At 35.7% G+C, this 16606-nt stretch overlaps 1 protein-coding gene and 1 long non-coding RNA gene across 2 annotated transcripts in view; both read left to right on the plus strand.

The window, feature by feature from the left end:
• The window catches only part of LOC146157605 (collagen alpha-6(VI) chain-like), a 47814-nt gene extending 38523 nt beyond the window's left edge, over positions 1–9291 (plus strand). Inside the window, exons 28-37 of the mRNA XM_083388275.1 lie at positions 469–666; positions 2216–2329; positions 2792–2857; positions 3906–4056; positions 5439–5577; positions 6259–6402; positions 7541–7732; positions 8327–8422; positions 8618–8684; positions 9167–9291. Of these exons, the coding sequence (XP_083244401.1) occupies positions 469–666; positions 2216–2329; positions 2792–2857; positions 3906–4056; positions 5439–5577; positions 6259–6402; positions 7541–7732; positions 8327–8422; positions 8618–8684; positions 9167–9291 (1292 nt within the window). The remainder of the gene's footprint in view (positions 1–468; positions 667–2215; positions 2330–2791; positions 2858–3905; positions 4057–5438; positions 5578–6258; positions 6403–7540; positions 7733–8326; positions 8423–8617; positions 8685–9166) is intronic.
• Positions 9292–12764: 3473 nt separating this feature from the next.
• Positions 12765–16380, plus strand: LOC146157608 (uncharacterized). Its single transcript, XR_014494813.1, has 3 exons — positions 12765–12880; positions 13446–13530; positions 15796–16380. It is a non-coding gene; the product is annotated as an uncharacterized LOC146157608 (long non-coding RNA).
• Positions 16381–16606: the final 226 nt, after the last annotated feature.

A 16606-nucleotide genomic window follows, 5' to 3' on the forward strand; every position in this document is an offset into this window, starting at 1 on the left:
GTCATTTTACGATTACTTAGTGGCTTTGTGTCGCTGTATTGTTGTCTATGTTTGACCTAAAAAGTTGTATTTATGCAGAGAAAAAACACCGACTTTTCAAAATAACTAATTTTGTTTGCTGTCCTATTAGTTTCATTTGCTGGAAGAGCGATTTTAATAAAAATGCACAACTGGCTTCCTTAACGATTTCTTCTTTTTTATTTCTCCTTGGTTCCAATTTTTACCTGTCCCTCAAATGATTATTAGTCATAAACTCATAACAGTCTTAAATGAACCGACACAAAAATCCTAACGTTTATGATTCTGTAAAAATATTAAAGCCCATATAGAAGTTCACAAAATGCTATCTACTTGTGCATTGGCTTTGATTTTCATTCTACGTCTAACGACAACCTTCGTACACTATCCTCCAAGGTTTTCACGTTTCATTTTGTCATCTGAAACCGTTTTTTCTTTTTTCTTCCCAAGACGACTTCGCATCAACGCGAAAGTTCCAGGGCCGACTCACGCGTCTCATCTGCGGGGATTCGAGCCCCGAAATCACGCCAAGCGTCGCCCCGCCAACCCGAGGTCTCAGCAACTTAGCAGCGAGGAGGTTACCGTCGCCCAAGCGCACCAGACCTGTCAATCAACGGAGGCCGCAGTCGCCAAAACAGAGAAACCAAGGTAATTAACACAAGACAACATATAAACTGTCTTTATGCAGTGCCACCTGATTCCTCTATAACAGGGGTTCTTAAACTGGGGTTCATGTACCCCTTGGGGGTCCGTGAACTAGTTTTAGGGGGTCCATAAAGGCCTAATGAAAATATTAGTGTATATTTGCGAAGTAATCAATTTTTAAAATAACTTTAATTGAAATTAAAACGGTTTTGCACTGAATGTTGACTCCATTACACTTTCACATTTATTTGAACTGAAATCGGCAGAATTCTGAAGTATATTTGTTTTGTGACGTCAAGTTTTTTACATCATTTTTGAAAACTCGCGCCTACCGTGGTTCACGCGAAGTAAATATTTAGAGAGTCCGCGGTAAAAAAAGTTTAAGAACCCCTGCTCTATAAACTGTTGCTACCGGGCACAGGTAATTGTAATTGCCAACCAACTTTCGGCAACCTATCCAAGTCTCCTTCTTCAGGGTAAGTGACAGCAAGCCGTATCACAACATTATTTCTTATCGTGTTGCTTCTCGCGTTTTTCTTCTTTTTTTTTCATTCAATGTACTTCAACGTCATTCACCCTAAAGAAGGTAATTTTAATAGGTTACTGAAACGTTGATTATCAATTACAAGACAACATGTTTGAAAGGTTGTAGGTTGTAAGTTCGAATCCAGCTTCTGTATCACCCTAAGGATGTTACGAATTATCACCGATCAATTATTTACAAGCTCCAAAAATAAGTAAATTGGGAAACAAGTACACTGAAAGCCATTACATACTCACCGAATTTGTCGATCAATGAAGCAAGCAAGACAGGCTAGAAACACAACTAGCCTGCAGCGAGGTTCGAACTCACGACCTCCGGTCAAGCCGAGACCGTCGCTCTATCAACTGACCTATGCAGGCTCAGGGAGGAGCGAGTCGAGAAACAACCATGCGCCAATGCTTACTCAATCTGTTAGTACAAGCACAGATTATACGTAAGCCGTAATCGTTGTTCAAAAAGCAACTTCAGAAGGGCTAGATCTCAGTTGTTAACAAACATATGTGTAACATATGTTTCATTGGATTGGTAAACAATTGTCAATTTGAATGTAGCTCCACTATATAATTTTTGACTTAAGTCACTGTTTTTAAATGATTTTTCTTGACTTGGATAAGTCTTATGGATTAGTGAATTTACCTTTTTAAATAAAATTGGGTTATTTATCTCAATTTTGCAATAAAACAGTTTAGTTTTACATCTTTCAGTTTTGGTAATTTTATTAGTTTAACGTTTTATTTTTATGTCAAAGACCTGACTTGGAGTTGACTTGACTTTACTGGAACTTGACTTGTTATTTTTTGCAAATACCTTAACTTGAACTAAGCCCATACTTTCAGTTTGTGAACATTTCGAAAAAAGCGTCAATTATTAGTTTATGACGTCAAATATTAACGTCAAATAGACGTCATCTCTAAAATTTTATGCCACCTAGCCCACAAAACCCTGATTTTTAGGGGTGTTCAAAAATGTTTTTCGGCTTTAAATCGGGGCTATTATGTTTTTTCACAGGTCGCAACGGTCGGTACTCCCCCGCTCTAATTACCCCCCCAATCGCGACCCCCCAGCGAAGACCCCCAGCCGGGCTCACAGCATCCACACTGCGCACTCCCCCGAAACAACTCAGTGAGTATTTGTTCGACCGGGTAGCGAGTGTCACGTAATATTACTCGCTTAACTTCTGTCATGACTTTTTCTAAATACGTGATTTATCAAAGAAAACAGACTTTTAACTTTTTGTAAGTTATTTGGAAGCAAGATCCAAAACGAACCACAGAGGTAAAAAGATCTAAATTCAACTTTATTCAAACAGCTGCTTCGGATCTTTTTATTTTAAACCTTTGTGGTTATTTTATATCTTATAACATGACCAAAAGATCTTGCAGTGTTGATAGAGGCTTAAATCCGAATACAAAACAATAATAATAATACTATTGTTATTATTTTAACAACCCAAAGCTTGCAAGAACCAAAGTACTTGAGTAAGTGTTGTCGCGCATCTAGTGAGGACAACAATAAAATTGCAGCCTGAGTTAAGTTATGTAGTCTGCATTAAATCGTTTCTTTATAAATATTTTTCTGTTTCAGAACTTCCTAACGGTTCCACATCGGGGGGATGTCCCGCTTTTCGAAGACACGGAAAGAAATCCACAGGTGACGTCATTAATGATCGAGTATATAATTTCTAAATACATTAATTAAGCTTCATATAAAATCTATTGGTGTGTGGTGGCTCAAACCTGTGGCGACTCGATAGCTACAGCGAACTAAAACGATGACGTCACAATATTTTAGGTTTTTTTTTTCCCCAATCAAAGGCCCTGGGGGTGCATACTCATTAATCCCTTAATACGCCCTATACGAAAATCTGACAGTTCTACGATGTATACTTAAAGTTCCGGACAGAAATCGTTCTGAAACATAACAAAGCAAAGCAAAATCAATTTGCGAAAAAAAAGGCCCAATGTAATTTATTTAACTTAGATAAAAATTTTATTTAAAAAGATTTTTCTTAGTTTGCTGTTTACCACCAATCTGAGCATATTTCTAAAATGTTATATTCAGTGTTTCGGCCAAATGCCACATTTTAAAATAAAGAATACCATCTCTTCCAAGTGATGCTTGAATTGCTTCTCAGTCACATTAACTAAAGATGATACAAGTTCGTATCGAAACGTCTTAATCAAGATGCTGTCGATCTACTCGACCTTTTTTGCTTTGCAATTTATTATCAAGAATATATTTAAACAATTATTTATTTTTTTTAACTTTGATTTAACCAGGTGCTTTTTTATTAAAGTTCTTTTAAATATTGCTTTCCTAATTGTTAAATTTACTGTAAAGTCAAAAAGTTAAAGTTAACTTTAAAGGTGCAATTTTTTCTCCAGCGCTTTCCCAAATTTTGGACTTGCAACTTTTTGGTATTTAAATGAAACACTTGCGGTCTGTTAAAGCGCTCACCCAAACCAAACCTTAAATAAACCCTGCTTATACCCCTTCCCATTTACCCAGTTTGGTCGTCGGCTGTAGTAGTTCACATCTTTAAATTTATTGCGATTGGTTTTGAACCAAATTTCTCCCAAATTTATGACTTTGGGGAGAAATAAGAAGACTATAATTAAATTTATTTAATCTGCTAATATCTTGTGTGTTTATTATAGCCACTCACTGACGCCGTAAGTATTAATATTTTCACCCACAGGGTCCGACCTCCTCAACGCCGCCGACAGTCGCCCCTCCCGTAGGGGTCCCCACCCCAGGGCCCCAGGTTCACCCAAGAAACGAAGGGGAACCACCGAAAACGTAAAATCTTTCCGGATCCAAGATGGCGTCACCTCAGAGATGAGATTAAGGTTTTAAATTTTTCTGTGCTAGATTCCGTGCTTTTGTTTCAAAATGTCCGATAATATCGGATCGGTAACCGATACATGACATTTTTATTCCGATTTTTTTTTTAATTGATTTTGTTTTTATTTTTTATTTTTTTCAATTTTTTTTTTTAAATATTTTGTATAACCGATATTTGTCATTTTTATTTCGATACCGATGCTGCAATGCGATTCGATACCAAATGACGTCATTACTAGGGATGTCCGATACATCAGATCGGATCGCGATACGTTTTGTCCAAAATATCGGATATCGGAATAAAATGTCAAGATATTGAGATTTTAAACTTGTAGATCAGTGGTTCTTAACCTTTGGTAACCTGCCGAACCCCTTTGTTAATCTGCAAGCGTTCGTCGAATCCCAGTTTTTTGCTCAGTATTCGTTTTTTCCTCCTAGCAGCTGCAACTGGGCATATTCAAATTATAAAATTGCATTTATACAGGTTAAATTGAAACTTTCAATTTATAACGTTACATGACACCCTGGAAAATAAAAGAGATTCCAATTTCGCTTGAAATAACAGCATTTATGTTTCAGAGGACGTTCTCGCCGAACCCTTAAAACAGCTTCGTCGAGGTCCAAGGGTTCAATCGAACCCTGGTTAAGAACCACTGTACTAGAGGCTGTGCTTTTAATTAAATATGTCCGATAATATCGGATCGCAGCCGATGCCCGATACTTTTTTATTTCGATACATATGCACGATATTCTGGACGAAATATATCGCGTTTTTTATTTTAAAATGCTGTGCTTTTGTTCGAAATTGCCCGATAATATCGGATCGGAGCCGATACTCTATACTAGGGCTGTCCGATACATTTTTATACGATATAGTTGCCCGATATTTTGGAGACGACAAGTATCGCGATTCGATCCGATATCAATGACGTCATTATTATGCGAACAAGCGAAACAGGGCAAATTAATCTTGCAGAAACAATAAAGCTATTACTTCCTAAGGTCACGTTTTGAACTTGTCGAACACCTCTTTGAACATTTTTATTAGGTTTGGGCAAGTTATTCAAAACGTTTAAACTGCTTCCTACTTCTGTAAAAAAAATACAATATCCATTCATTATCATAAGATTTATTCGAAACGTTTACAAAATGTTTGATACTCATTCTACGTCTTACTACAACCTCAAACCATTATCTTAAGATTTATTTTAAACTCCACAAAATGCTACCTATACTTCTGTATAAGCTTTCACATTTTTAATATGTCTAAGTACAACCTCCAACCATTTTGCCCCCAGTGGTTGCAATATTAAAGTTTGATCACTGTCAATAGAACTTTAGTTTTAAAACTACAGCAAAACGTTAACAGTTCTACCTTCTAATGCAGCCAAGTGCTCAATGGCGGCCTCCCGTCTGAGTTCTCACTGATTTGTGTGTTTCGAATGCACGGGAGAACCATTAAGCAGGACTGGACTCTACTGGAAGTTGCCTCAAGCACAAAAACTCATTTCTCCGTCGCTTTCAACGTAAGTTTCTTTAAGATTAAGTAAGAGTTTTTACTTATCAAGTAAGTGTAAAGCAATAGGATGGTTTAGAGTTAAATAGGAGAAACAACATTTAAAGTAAATCTACAAAACTTTTGTAGATCTTTAATATTTAAGGTGAAATAGTTTAAAAGATATGCCTAAACCGAGTTTTGAACGGGCTTTGATTTTTATAACACTGAAAAGAACTTAATTGCGATAAAAAGTTCAGGGTTTTAAAAACGTGATTGTAGCAGATTGACTCTAGTAATAAATTAAATAGATCCCGTAATATTTCAGCTCTGTTTGTCTTTACTTGGTTCTAACATCCTGTAAAATGCAAAAATGTTTTCGGCAAATATTGGGGTTCAAATATTTTTTTCCTGTACTTATGAGTTCTCACAGCGAACTGTTTCTACATGATGTTAAAAATGAATGAAGAGTTATAAAAATGAATGAAAGAGTTTTAAAACGTTCAAAATGCTACCCACTTCTGCATGAGATTTGTCATCCATTCTACGTCTAACTAAAACACCAAACCATTATCTTAAGATTCATTCGAAAAGAGATTCTCCTGCAGTAAATTTCTTGCTACATTCTTTATTAATTCCCCAAACTGAAACCATGCATAGAACCTTTCAAACTGTTCCATTACGTCACTACTTATGACGTATGTTGTCCTAGGGAGCCAGCAGGTCGTTGTTGGTGACCCGCTCATCCGATACTCCCCGCTCATCCACCCAAACCTCCACTCTCCGAGGCCCTCTAGTGACAAGACTCTTCGATCGAGGATTTCACAAACTGGAGCTCATAGCGGAAGGAGAGGCGGTAAGTGACGTCATGTATGACGTATTTAGGGTGTAATATGACGTGTCGGCAAAGCACTTTGTGTTCCTTCCAATTTTGTTTTTTTGCTGTTTTGGGGTTTGAGTTTATTGAGCTGGAGTAACTAAGTATAGTTTTAATTTTTTGAATATTACTGTCATTGAAATTGCTGAAAAGTAAATTAAAATGTCATTCTCACTAAAATTTTAAATTTAAACATTTTTAAACTAAAATCTAACAAGGATATAAAGTAATTACCCGAGGTCGTGAGTTAGAATCTAACTCAGGCTTGTCGTTTTTCTAGTTTTATTTCTAATTGGGTGGGTACGTTATGCTTTTATTCCAAGAAAACAAAATGAGTTTGTCAGGTTTAAAGCTGAGAATCACTGTATCGAGTAATGTTTCTTGTAAATGTAACCTTTAGATCAGGGTTTCCCAAACTTTTTTGGACCACGGACCACTATTTGTGAACCTGTTTTTTCGCGGACCGCAAAACAATTAAAGTTAAGTTACTGAACTAATCCAATGCCAGTGTAATTACCTACACAATTGAATTATCCTATAACTTCATTTAGTTTCTCGCCTCACAACAAACTTTTTACTCACTGACTTCGCGCAACAAGAAAGATTTGCGATACTAGATAGCAAAAGCTTTTAAAATCATTAAGTTGTGAATAACAGCGGCTAATATCTTGGAAAGGGTACGTACTGTACAACGTATATGTTACTTTTTAATTTATTGTTATATCGCCACAGACCACCTGTGCAGTCGTCGCGGACCACAGTTTTGGAAACCCTGCTTTAGATTACAACTTAACATTTTGCCGCCGTTTGATTTGGTTGGGTCGCCGACTGCAGTAGTTCACTTGGTTGGACATTTTGAGATTGATCAAGAGCAAGTTTTATATAATATTTGAGAAAACTATGAAAGCAATAAGAAGACGCGCCACTTATTGATTAAATTCAAACTGTAGTGCTAATGTCCCATGTTTTGTTCACTTTAAGCAAAAAGTTTAATGAAGATAATCGGTTGGTCAGGATTTTTCTGCAATTAATTCCTACGTTTAGTGTCAGAGTCGCCGCAAAAAAATGGTCCAAGAAACACTTTTATTGTGTAACTTATGCCTGTATGACGTCACAGGTAACGGTCATGGTCGACTGCATGCAAGTTCCCACCCAGCTTAAGTTCAGTCACGTGAGTAGCGACTACTCGGGCGCAGTGATGCGTATCCTCCCACAAAGCAACGGCACGGCGCTGGTCGACATCCAGGACCTGTCAATCAAATGCGAGGGCGGCGCGATAGAGGATTGCTGCGAGATTCCAGGACTTACGGTTGGTTGTTGTGTTTATATGATTATTTCCTTGCTTTTTTCTTTTTTTGCAAATTCAAACTCATATATTACTAAAATAGAAAGGGTCGGTCTCTTTGTATAACCACTTGTGGTGTAATCCTGGTCCTTCCCCAAATCCGGTAACGTTATTTACTTTTCAGTTATGAATTGCGTTAAGCGTGGATGGGGAGAAAAAATATAATTCGAAAAAATAAAACTTGAATCTTGGTGATTTACATTGGAACGGCAACACAAGAATAGAGATTTTAACATGCTGGATCGAATCCATGAAAAATTATAAATTTAGAATAGGTTATTAACATACAACACATATCTGCATGTTGTCTACTATTTTCCATAATGGAAAACAAACTTACATTGGGATAATAAAAACTCCTACATAACACTATATGTAATTATGTATATATGTTTAATTGTTTATATAACCTAACGTACCACCGCAAGAATCTTTTAACGCTCAGAGAACAAACATTCGAACAGTTTGAAAATATTTCAGTAAGAAAAACTGACGCTGGATATTTGTTGCAAAGCATTAATTCTATTAATCCAGCATATTTTTGTTTCTACGTCACAGTGCTCGTCGCGGTCCAGCGCTGGCCGGCTTATGACGTCACAATCGGCTTCTGCGATGACGTCATGTGGATGTATGCCGGATGACAAAAGCCCACAGGTGGGGGCTGCCAGTGTGACGTAATAATGGCATGTGTGGCTTGGAGTAAATTTGAATTTTGTTTAGGAAAAGCAAAATAAAACCAACCATGGCTTTGTTGCGGATTAAGACATTTCAAAAAACACTGATATGTGATAAAATAATGTCTGCAGCAACTTCTTGGAATATTTCTAACTTTATTTGTTGTTACGTCAGGTTCGTAAGGCGGAACTTGAGCAAATGACTTCCCTTGCAACGAGCATAGCAACGCGGATTGTGGAGGGTAAGAAGTTCCGATAATTTGTATTTTGCTTTCGACCAAGATTTCAATCGCTGCGTTAATTGTTCCAGCATGACTGAAATTCCTATTTTAATTTCACATCGGTTCGGGGCCAACACTATTCCAGCAACGCGGGTCCAAGGTTTTTGTTTGGGGGCAATTTTTTTGGCCGTCAATTTTTAACGTGAGGTCTTAAAGAAGTAACAAAAGCTACATTCCCAAGATGTTATCGATTTGCGCAAATCGACAAAAAACGCCTTTATATTGTTTAAGTTGCAAAAACTTTCAGTTTCGAGGGTGCGATTGGACGCACCACGCATTTTATCAAAATGGGCTAAGACATTCTAAAAAGTTTGGCATTTGCCTAGTTAGCAAAGTAGACCTATAGCAGGGGATTAGATATATTGGTTATCCTGCTGGTTTGAAATGTTAACTCTGCGCTTGATGAATACTTAATTGCTGTTTATGGATGCATCCCTGTATAGAAAAATTCTCCAAGTTAATCTCTTCCCTGGGGCTTACTGCACAAGATTTACTGAATCACGACGATGTTCGTCGGAGCATTCAAGCCTTACAGAGGAGGTCGTCTGGTCACAGGAGAAGGAATTAGATGCACAATTAATCTCTGCTGATTGTTTTGTAGATTATTAACAACTGTCTGAGTTTAACATTGACTGACGCGTATAGTAGTCAACTGTGCTTTATTTAGCACATGAGACCTAACAATAACACTTTTAACCCTGAATGTGCGATTTTTCGCTTTTATGCTATGTAATAAAGTTAATGAACATACTATATTTAATTAACCATTCATTTATTGTGTTGAAATGTGAATCTTTTGTAAATATGTAAATTTTACTTTCTGTGTGCTTCATTGTACTTTGATAGAATTTTTCTTCAGCATTTTGCGATTAAAAATCGACTGAGAAAAAGTTGCAATGTTTTTTTTTTAATGTTAAGCAAGTGAATTGTAAAACATTACAGATTATAGAAAAGTGGTGGACATTCTCAAACAGTCTTTGTAAGGCTTAATAAGGCACGGTTGTGTGGAAGCTTGTCGAGATTTCAATACAATTTGTCTTTATATAGTGCCACGTGATTACCCTATTCTCCAGAAAATTGTCAGAACGAATTTCAGGAGAACACTAACAATTAAAAAAATTGCATTAAGGTTTTATTTCACAAAAATGACTTGACTTAAGTCTTTTGGACAAATGACTTATGTTGAAATCAAGTGTTTTCACTAAGCTATTTGCCCCAGAAATGGATTATTTATCTTATGCCTTGCACACAAAACAGTTTGCTTGTGTAGCGACACGTCACCACATTGTTATTTATCACAGAGATTTTTTGTTTTATCGCTGTATCACCGTTTTAATATTTCGTCATGGAAATTTTTCTGTAAAAAACATCAATTGCCGATCTAGCAAGATTTTGCAAAGACACCATTTTTCACTGAGTCAGGCTTCGCCGGCTCATACTACATCCGTTTTAATGTTAACGCGTGTTTTGAAATTCGTAATATCGTCAACAATTCGGTATTTTTAGAATCGAATATGCGTTTGGCCCGTTACGTGGCTTTGTCGATGGAAGGGCTGTTGTTTTGGCCATATTGGGACAAAAATGTTATTTCCGTGTATAAGAGAGTCGAGAGAAAAAGCTTAGCTGGAACCGCCCAACTATCACGTGACGCCTACGTATTATAATGTAACAAATAACTATTTCATTGAGTATGTACGTCTTGCCTTCCTTTATACAGATCTCTTGTAACGCCTTTATAAGCTTGCGTTATAAGACTCTTTATCATTAGTATTGTGAATCATTAACATTATGATTATTATGAAGATCCGTATCGAATAAAGTGTTGTCTGTTACTCAAGGAACCAATTGAAGTGCTCGTATGTTAGAAGCAGTCGACAATGAACAATTCTATTTAAATCAGTATCTACATTGTAGTCGTAAGATTGATACATCGAGGCACAAAAGGCAATTAAATGAGTACTCATTATCAACTACATCTACACTTGTTTTATGTTGTTTTTTTAATTAAGTTTCTGCTCATAATCAGGCGAGTTTAACAATTTGGATAGTTTAACGCAGGAAGTCGAACCGGAACTTTATGAACCGGTTTTGGGTCAATTTTTTTCGAACCGTAACCGAACCTGAACCGGTTTATAAGATTTTAAGGAGCCGAACCGGAATTGAACCGGATTCCGAAAAAATCCTTGAACCCGAACCTGAACCGGAAAAGTCAAACGGTTCGACTCCCTGGTTTAACGTTTAGTTTTTATGACAAAGACTGGACTTTAAATTGTCTTGTTGTAATTATGACTGGACTGCGACTTGTTTTGTTATTTGCCCAAAATGACTTAAATTTAGACTTCAGTTCTTTCAAAAATGACTTTATTGGAACCTTCATCATTTCAAAATGTCTTGTCCCTGGCTTGTTTATTTTCTCTTTGTCTTCTTCGTACTAATATAACGACATGATACTTTTCTTCTTTTTTGTTGTTTTGAGTTATTTTATACTTTAGCGACATATTGATTTAAAACCGCTCAATTTTCCGATTGAGAGAAAAGTTTCTCGATTGAAACTGCCGTAGGGCCACTGACGCGTGACGATGTAAACAGCTAAACATGTGACGTCATGTTGGTTTGTAGATTCTTGCTCCTGAATTGCAAATGGCGCAGACAAATGGAAAATTACTATTGATGCATTACCTGGTGATATTGACACGTGTTTTTTGATTTGGGCGATGGGTTGATATATAAAGATTTTATTGCATGGTTTTAAATTAGTTATGCTTAAACTGTGTGCATGGAGAGATCGTTAAAATTTCGTAATTTAGAAAACAACTTTTTCGTATTACATATAATCATGCAGCCAAACATGTGTGACTATGTGCAAGGTAGCCATTTGATAACTACTAATGAGTTTATGGTATTTATATTTTGCTTTGCCTGTAGTAATTGTTAAGTTTTGTATATAAAAGTGTATAAGGCTTTTGTAATAATAATCCTCGAAGTTCAGCATTTTTTTTCAGTTTAATTTTCAAAAAATGGTTATTTGATCACAATTATTGAAGGCAGATAATTTGAATAGCTTACAGATTTAGCTATAGGGTCTTTTTTCGATAAATCTTCAGTTTGTTGATTTTGAAAAAGAGTGACCCAAATAAATGATAAAAGATTCATTATTTTATTTGCATACGTTTCGGCTAGGGTTCCTCCCTAGGAATGTTTCGACGGGAAATTCCCGGGATTTCCCGCGAAACAACAATCCCGAATCCCGGGAATTTTTTTTTTATAATCCCGGGTATTCGGCAATATTGCAAACCTTTGAAAAAATTGTCTTTTTGACTAATATAAAGAAAAAATAGGGCGCTCCTTCACTTCTGCACGTAGAAAGTTATGCAAAAAAGCGGTCTGCAAATTCCGCATACCATAACGTACATTATTTGGGTTGGGGTGCGGATTCGCGTTTGAATGGGGGTGGGTCAGGTGTTATTAATAATAAATATAATAACACTTGACCCGCCTTCACCCAAACGCTCCCAAATATTGTGCGTTATGGTATGCGGTATTTTTTTTTTTTTTACATAAATTTATACGTGCAGAAGTGAAGGAGCGCCAAAAATTGTACTGCATGCGCTGTTTTTAAATTAAAACTAAGAAGGGTCCTGACTTTAATACGAGAAGGTCTTGTAAGATGGCAGAAGCAATACTACAGAACATAAATGAGCTTAATTAAATGTTTGAAGCTAATATAAAATAATTTCAACCGTCATAATGACGCAATTTTAGGTATAATTTTTTCATCGGGATTCCCGGGAAGTTTCATTTTTCAATCCCGATTCCCGGGAGTGAAAAAATCCGGGGAAAAGAGGAACCCTAATTTCGGCAAGTGCTTATACCGCATTAAAGATGGCATAAGCACTTGCCGCAACGTGGCCACTCTTTCTACTGAAGATTATGAACAGATCGGTGTTTAGTGTTCCTTCAGTTTGTTGTTTTTTGAAAACTTGACAAAAAGTTGTTTAAACTTGTTTGCAAATTGAAACTGATTCACGCAAATGTTTTTTCAGAATTTTTCTAACTACCTTTAAAATAAAACATTTTTAATCATGTCAAGAAATTCACCAACTTGTTGTTGCTGTGGAATAAAAACTGGGACAAAAGTCTTGGCAGCTTTCTTTGTGGTGAGTTTAATTGTTTGTAAAAATGTTTTGTAACCACATTTTGTGATTGTATTAATTAATTATCTTTGTTTTAACAGTTATTAGAAAAATAAGCACTTGAATCCTACCCTTTTTTATGGAAGAAATAGATATTTAGGAATAAATATAATATTAATTTTAACCTACCCCAATAACTGAAACAATGTGCAGCCCTAAAAAAAATATTTTATGTCCTCCCAAGTTTGGGCTTATTCCCTAGCGCATTGTTACATTTTGTTAAATCAAAACAACGTATAATATTTGGGGTATGATGTTACTTTGGGTTCGAATGGGTCAAGTATTATTATTTTATTCTCCCAATATGTAAATTAAATTTTGACAACTCGTTTAGTTACTGAACCTAAAATAAAATAAACTGTGGTAGGATTGTAGACCAGCTCCAAAAAGTGATTTTAAGTAGGGGGTCTGGGATTTTTTTTTTGGGGTTATTAATTCAGTATTTTTTTTTTATGTTTGCATAAACATGGTTTACTAAATCATTGAAATTTTCAATAAAAATTTTCAAATCTTACACTTATTTTTGCAGATTTTTAGTATTTGGGACATCATTGATGGTATCCAGGGCTTGGTAAAGGGAAAAGAAGGAAATTCTAAAAATGTTCTCGATGCTTGTGAGTTGCGTTTAACATTGTAGTCAGTACATCTCGTTTACAAGATCGCAAACAATAATAAGTAGGAATTGCAAAAATATTAAATCCCTAAAACATCGATTTTATTCTTAAATAGTTAAATTCCATTAGTTCTACAGGAAATATTGTCCAAGCTCAGTGGCGTATCCAGGGGGGGGGTTGGGGGTTCGGACCCCCCCCCCTTTTCGGAAGTGACATTAACGTTTATTGTTCGTTTTTGTCAGGGTTTACCTCACCGTCCGAAGCTGCGTGTTTTTTTCAGTGTAATTGGGTCACATGTCTTGCTAATGCGAAACCAAAATCAAAGGCAAAACGCCTTTTTCGTTTCTTGTTTGGACCGTAAACGCAGGATATTTTTTTGTCTTTCGCCTTTCGTTATTCATTCGGGTTGGCTGATGAACAAGTGGGTGTTCGACAATTAATAACAGTCAATCAAGCGGTCGCGAAATGTTCTTTTTACGTCCGGTTTTTACGTTTTGATGCTGTCTATTGAACTAGATTAGCGCTTCTCTACCGTTGCGCCGTGGAAGGCTGCCAAGTGCCTTGCGGCCAAACGGAAAACGTATTAAAAAATATTGGACATATATTTTTCAACATTTCTTTTATTTTTATTTTCGGCAATGTAATAAAAACTTTAAACAAACAAATGCCATTTTCCCCCAAAAAAAAAATCGCGCTCACTTCGCTCGCCAGGTGTGTCCTCATTTAAAAAGCTTGAAAACATTGAACTAGATTAACTATTGAAGTGGCGTTTTCGCAGATGTTGCGCTAAAGAAATAACACCGGGGAAAAGCAATCTTTGTTTAGTATTGCAGGTGGCGAAAGACGTGCTTTTAATTTAGCGTAGTCCCGTAAATGGATTTACCAAAATCGATCACATATATTCCACGGACTTGTTTTCGTTTTTCTCCTAAAGTTAAAGATTGCACACTAAGCGGGTTTCGCAGCTGGCGTCTGGGAGGAGTGTCAACGATGTACGTGTGACGTTGTGTTTTGCGTCTAAAAGTTTGCTTTTGCTGGACGTTAATTGGCTGTTTCTGATGATTTTTTTATTATTTATGACGTCATTACAATGGCTGTTTTATGACGTCATATCTGTCAATATTTTATGACGTCATTTACGTCAGACGGAAAAACGGGGAATTCCCGAAGTTGAAAATTTGGGACCCCCCCCCTTTTTGGATTTCTGGATACGCCCCTGTACTACTAGCTACTTTTAAATAAAAGTCAAACTTATTAATTCTGGTGAACCAGCATGTGTGATTTAGTTTGTAACTCGGAACCTACTAGACATATTTGCTAAAATCGTAAAAAAACTTCAAATAACCACTTGTAAGTTGGTTGGGCGTTGGTACGCACACAAGCAATTCTATTTTTGTACATAATTGCATTTAGCTAAAAAAAGTTGAAAAACACTGTGTTTAGAAGTATTTTTTTTCCTTTCGACCATTGTGCCCTGAGAGATTTAAAATTGTGACGCGGTTAAAAATATGTTAACTCTACCTATGTGTTTTAAAACATAATTATAAAAGTTTGCTTTTGTTGGTACGTTTAATACGGCTTATGTTACGTCACAGGCTACTTAAAACAATGGCTTATTGGTTACGTAAAGTTTTTTTGAACATTTCAATAAACGCCCAAATGAAGGAAACTTGCAAGTCGTGTGCAGTTCGACTGTTTTGTAAACCAGCATGTCTGATTTAGTCGGCATTTAAAGCAATAAATATGTGTTTTATTGAATATTTCTTTAAAGATTGAATATGTTCTCTAAGATTTTACCTTTTAAGGTAGAAAAGTGTACGTTGGTTTGCTAAACATGCTTGTAAACTGGTAATGCTACAATTCATTTGGCATTAGATCGGCACCAATATCGGCATAGTGTATTTCATCATGCTTTCAGAATAGTAAGATCACGGTTACACTTGTATGCATGATACATAATTCATCATGCATTTTATTCATTGGAACATAATGGCTGAAGGTTGTAGTAAGTCATAGTAAGAATATCGAAGCCCATACAGAAGTAGGTAGCATTTTGAAAGTTTCGAATTTCTCTTTATTCATTTTCAACCTCTTTTTCAACACAAATTGACATGGAGCCGTCATTGCACAAAATTTCTTTGTTATGTCGCTAAGAAAAATATTAGTTTTGTATGTTGTTTGAGATTCCCTTTTTAAATAAGATGAATCCATACCTGTCACTAACTCATCGTTGTGTATTGTAAGATTTCACCTGTTATTTTAAAGTGTACTCGGAGCCATGGATCAATCTTGTGTTCGGTGTTTTGGATCTTATCTTTACATCTTTGGCTATTCATGGAATTAGAAAGGTTTGTATATATTTATTCTTATGGAGATATTTGTTGGATGCAATTAAATTTTATAAAAAACAAGGAAAGATGGGCTTTGTTATTTTATTTTCATTTTTAACCTATACATGGGTACAAATCCAGTATCAGAGTATACAGTATTTTTTTTAACTTTTGCTCTTCCAAAAATTCTGTGTTTATTACCAAAAACCATTTTAAATTTTTCAAATATTTTTAGCTTAAAAAACTTTTTTTAATGACGCTGTAGTGTTTTAAGTCTTAGAACCTTACTTAAAACCTAATGATAACCTTTTCTTTCAAGTTAGCTAAAACAAAAGTTATTTTATTTTAATTTGCTTGTTATTACTGGCGACTATTATTAAACTCTTAATATTTGTTGGATGCAACATCATTTCATAAAAATAATGAAATTCAGGCTTTGTTATCTTAGTTTAATTTTATTGGCCAACACTCCGGTACAAACCAAATATATGAGTATATAATTTTTTATATCTTTGCCCAAAAAATGCTAGGCCAATAAATCTACTATATTTATGTGGCCCGAAAAAAAAAATTTTTTTGGACACATGTTGTTTTTGTCCGAATTATTATTATGTGGCCCGAAAAAAAAAATTTTTTTTGGACACATGTTGTTTTTGTCCGAATTATTATGTGGCCCGAAAAAAAAAATTTTTTTTTGGACACATGTTGTTTTTGTCCGAATTTTTTTTTTTTTTTTTTTTTCAGTC

Source organism: Ascidiella aspersa, chromosome 4 (assembly GCF_963924565.1).
Source record: "Ascidiella aspersa chromosome 4, kaAscAspe10.2, whole genome shotgun sequence".
Lineage (NCBI taxonomy): Eukaryota > Metazoa > Chordata > Ascidiacea > Phlebobranchia > Ascidiidae > Ascidiella > Ascidiella aspersa.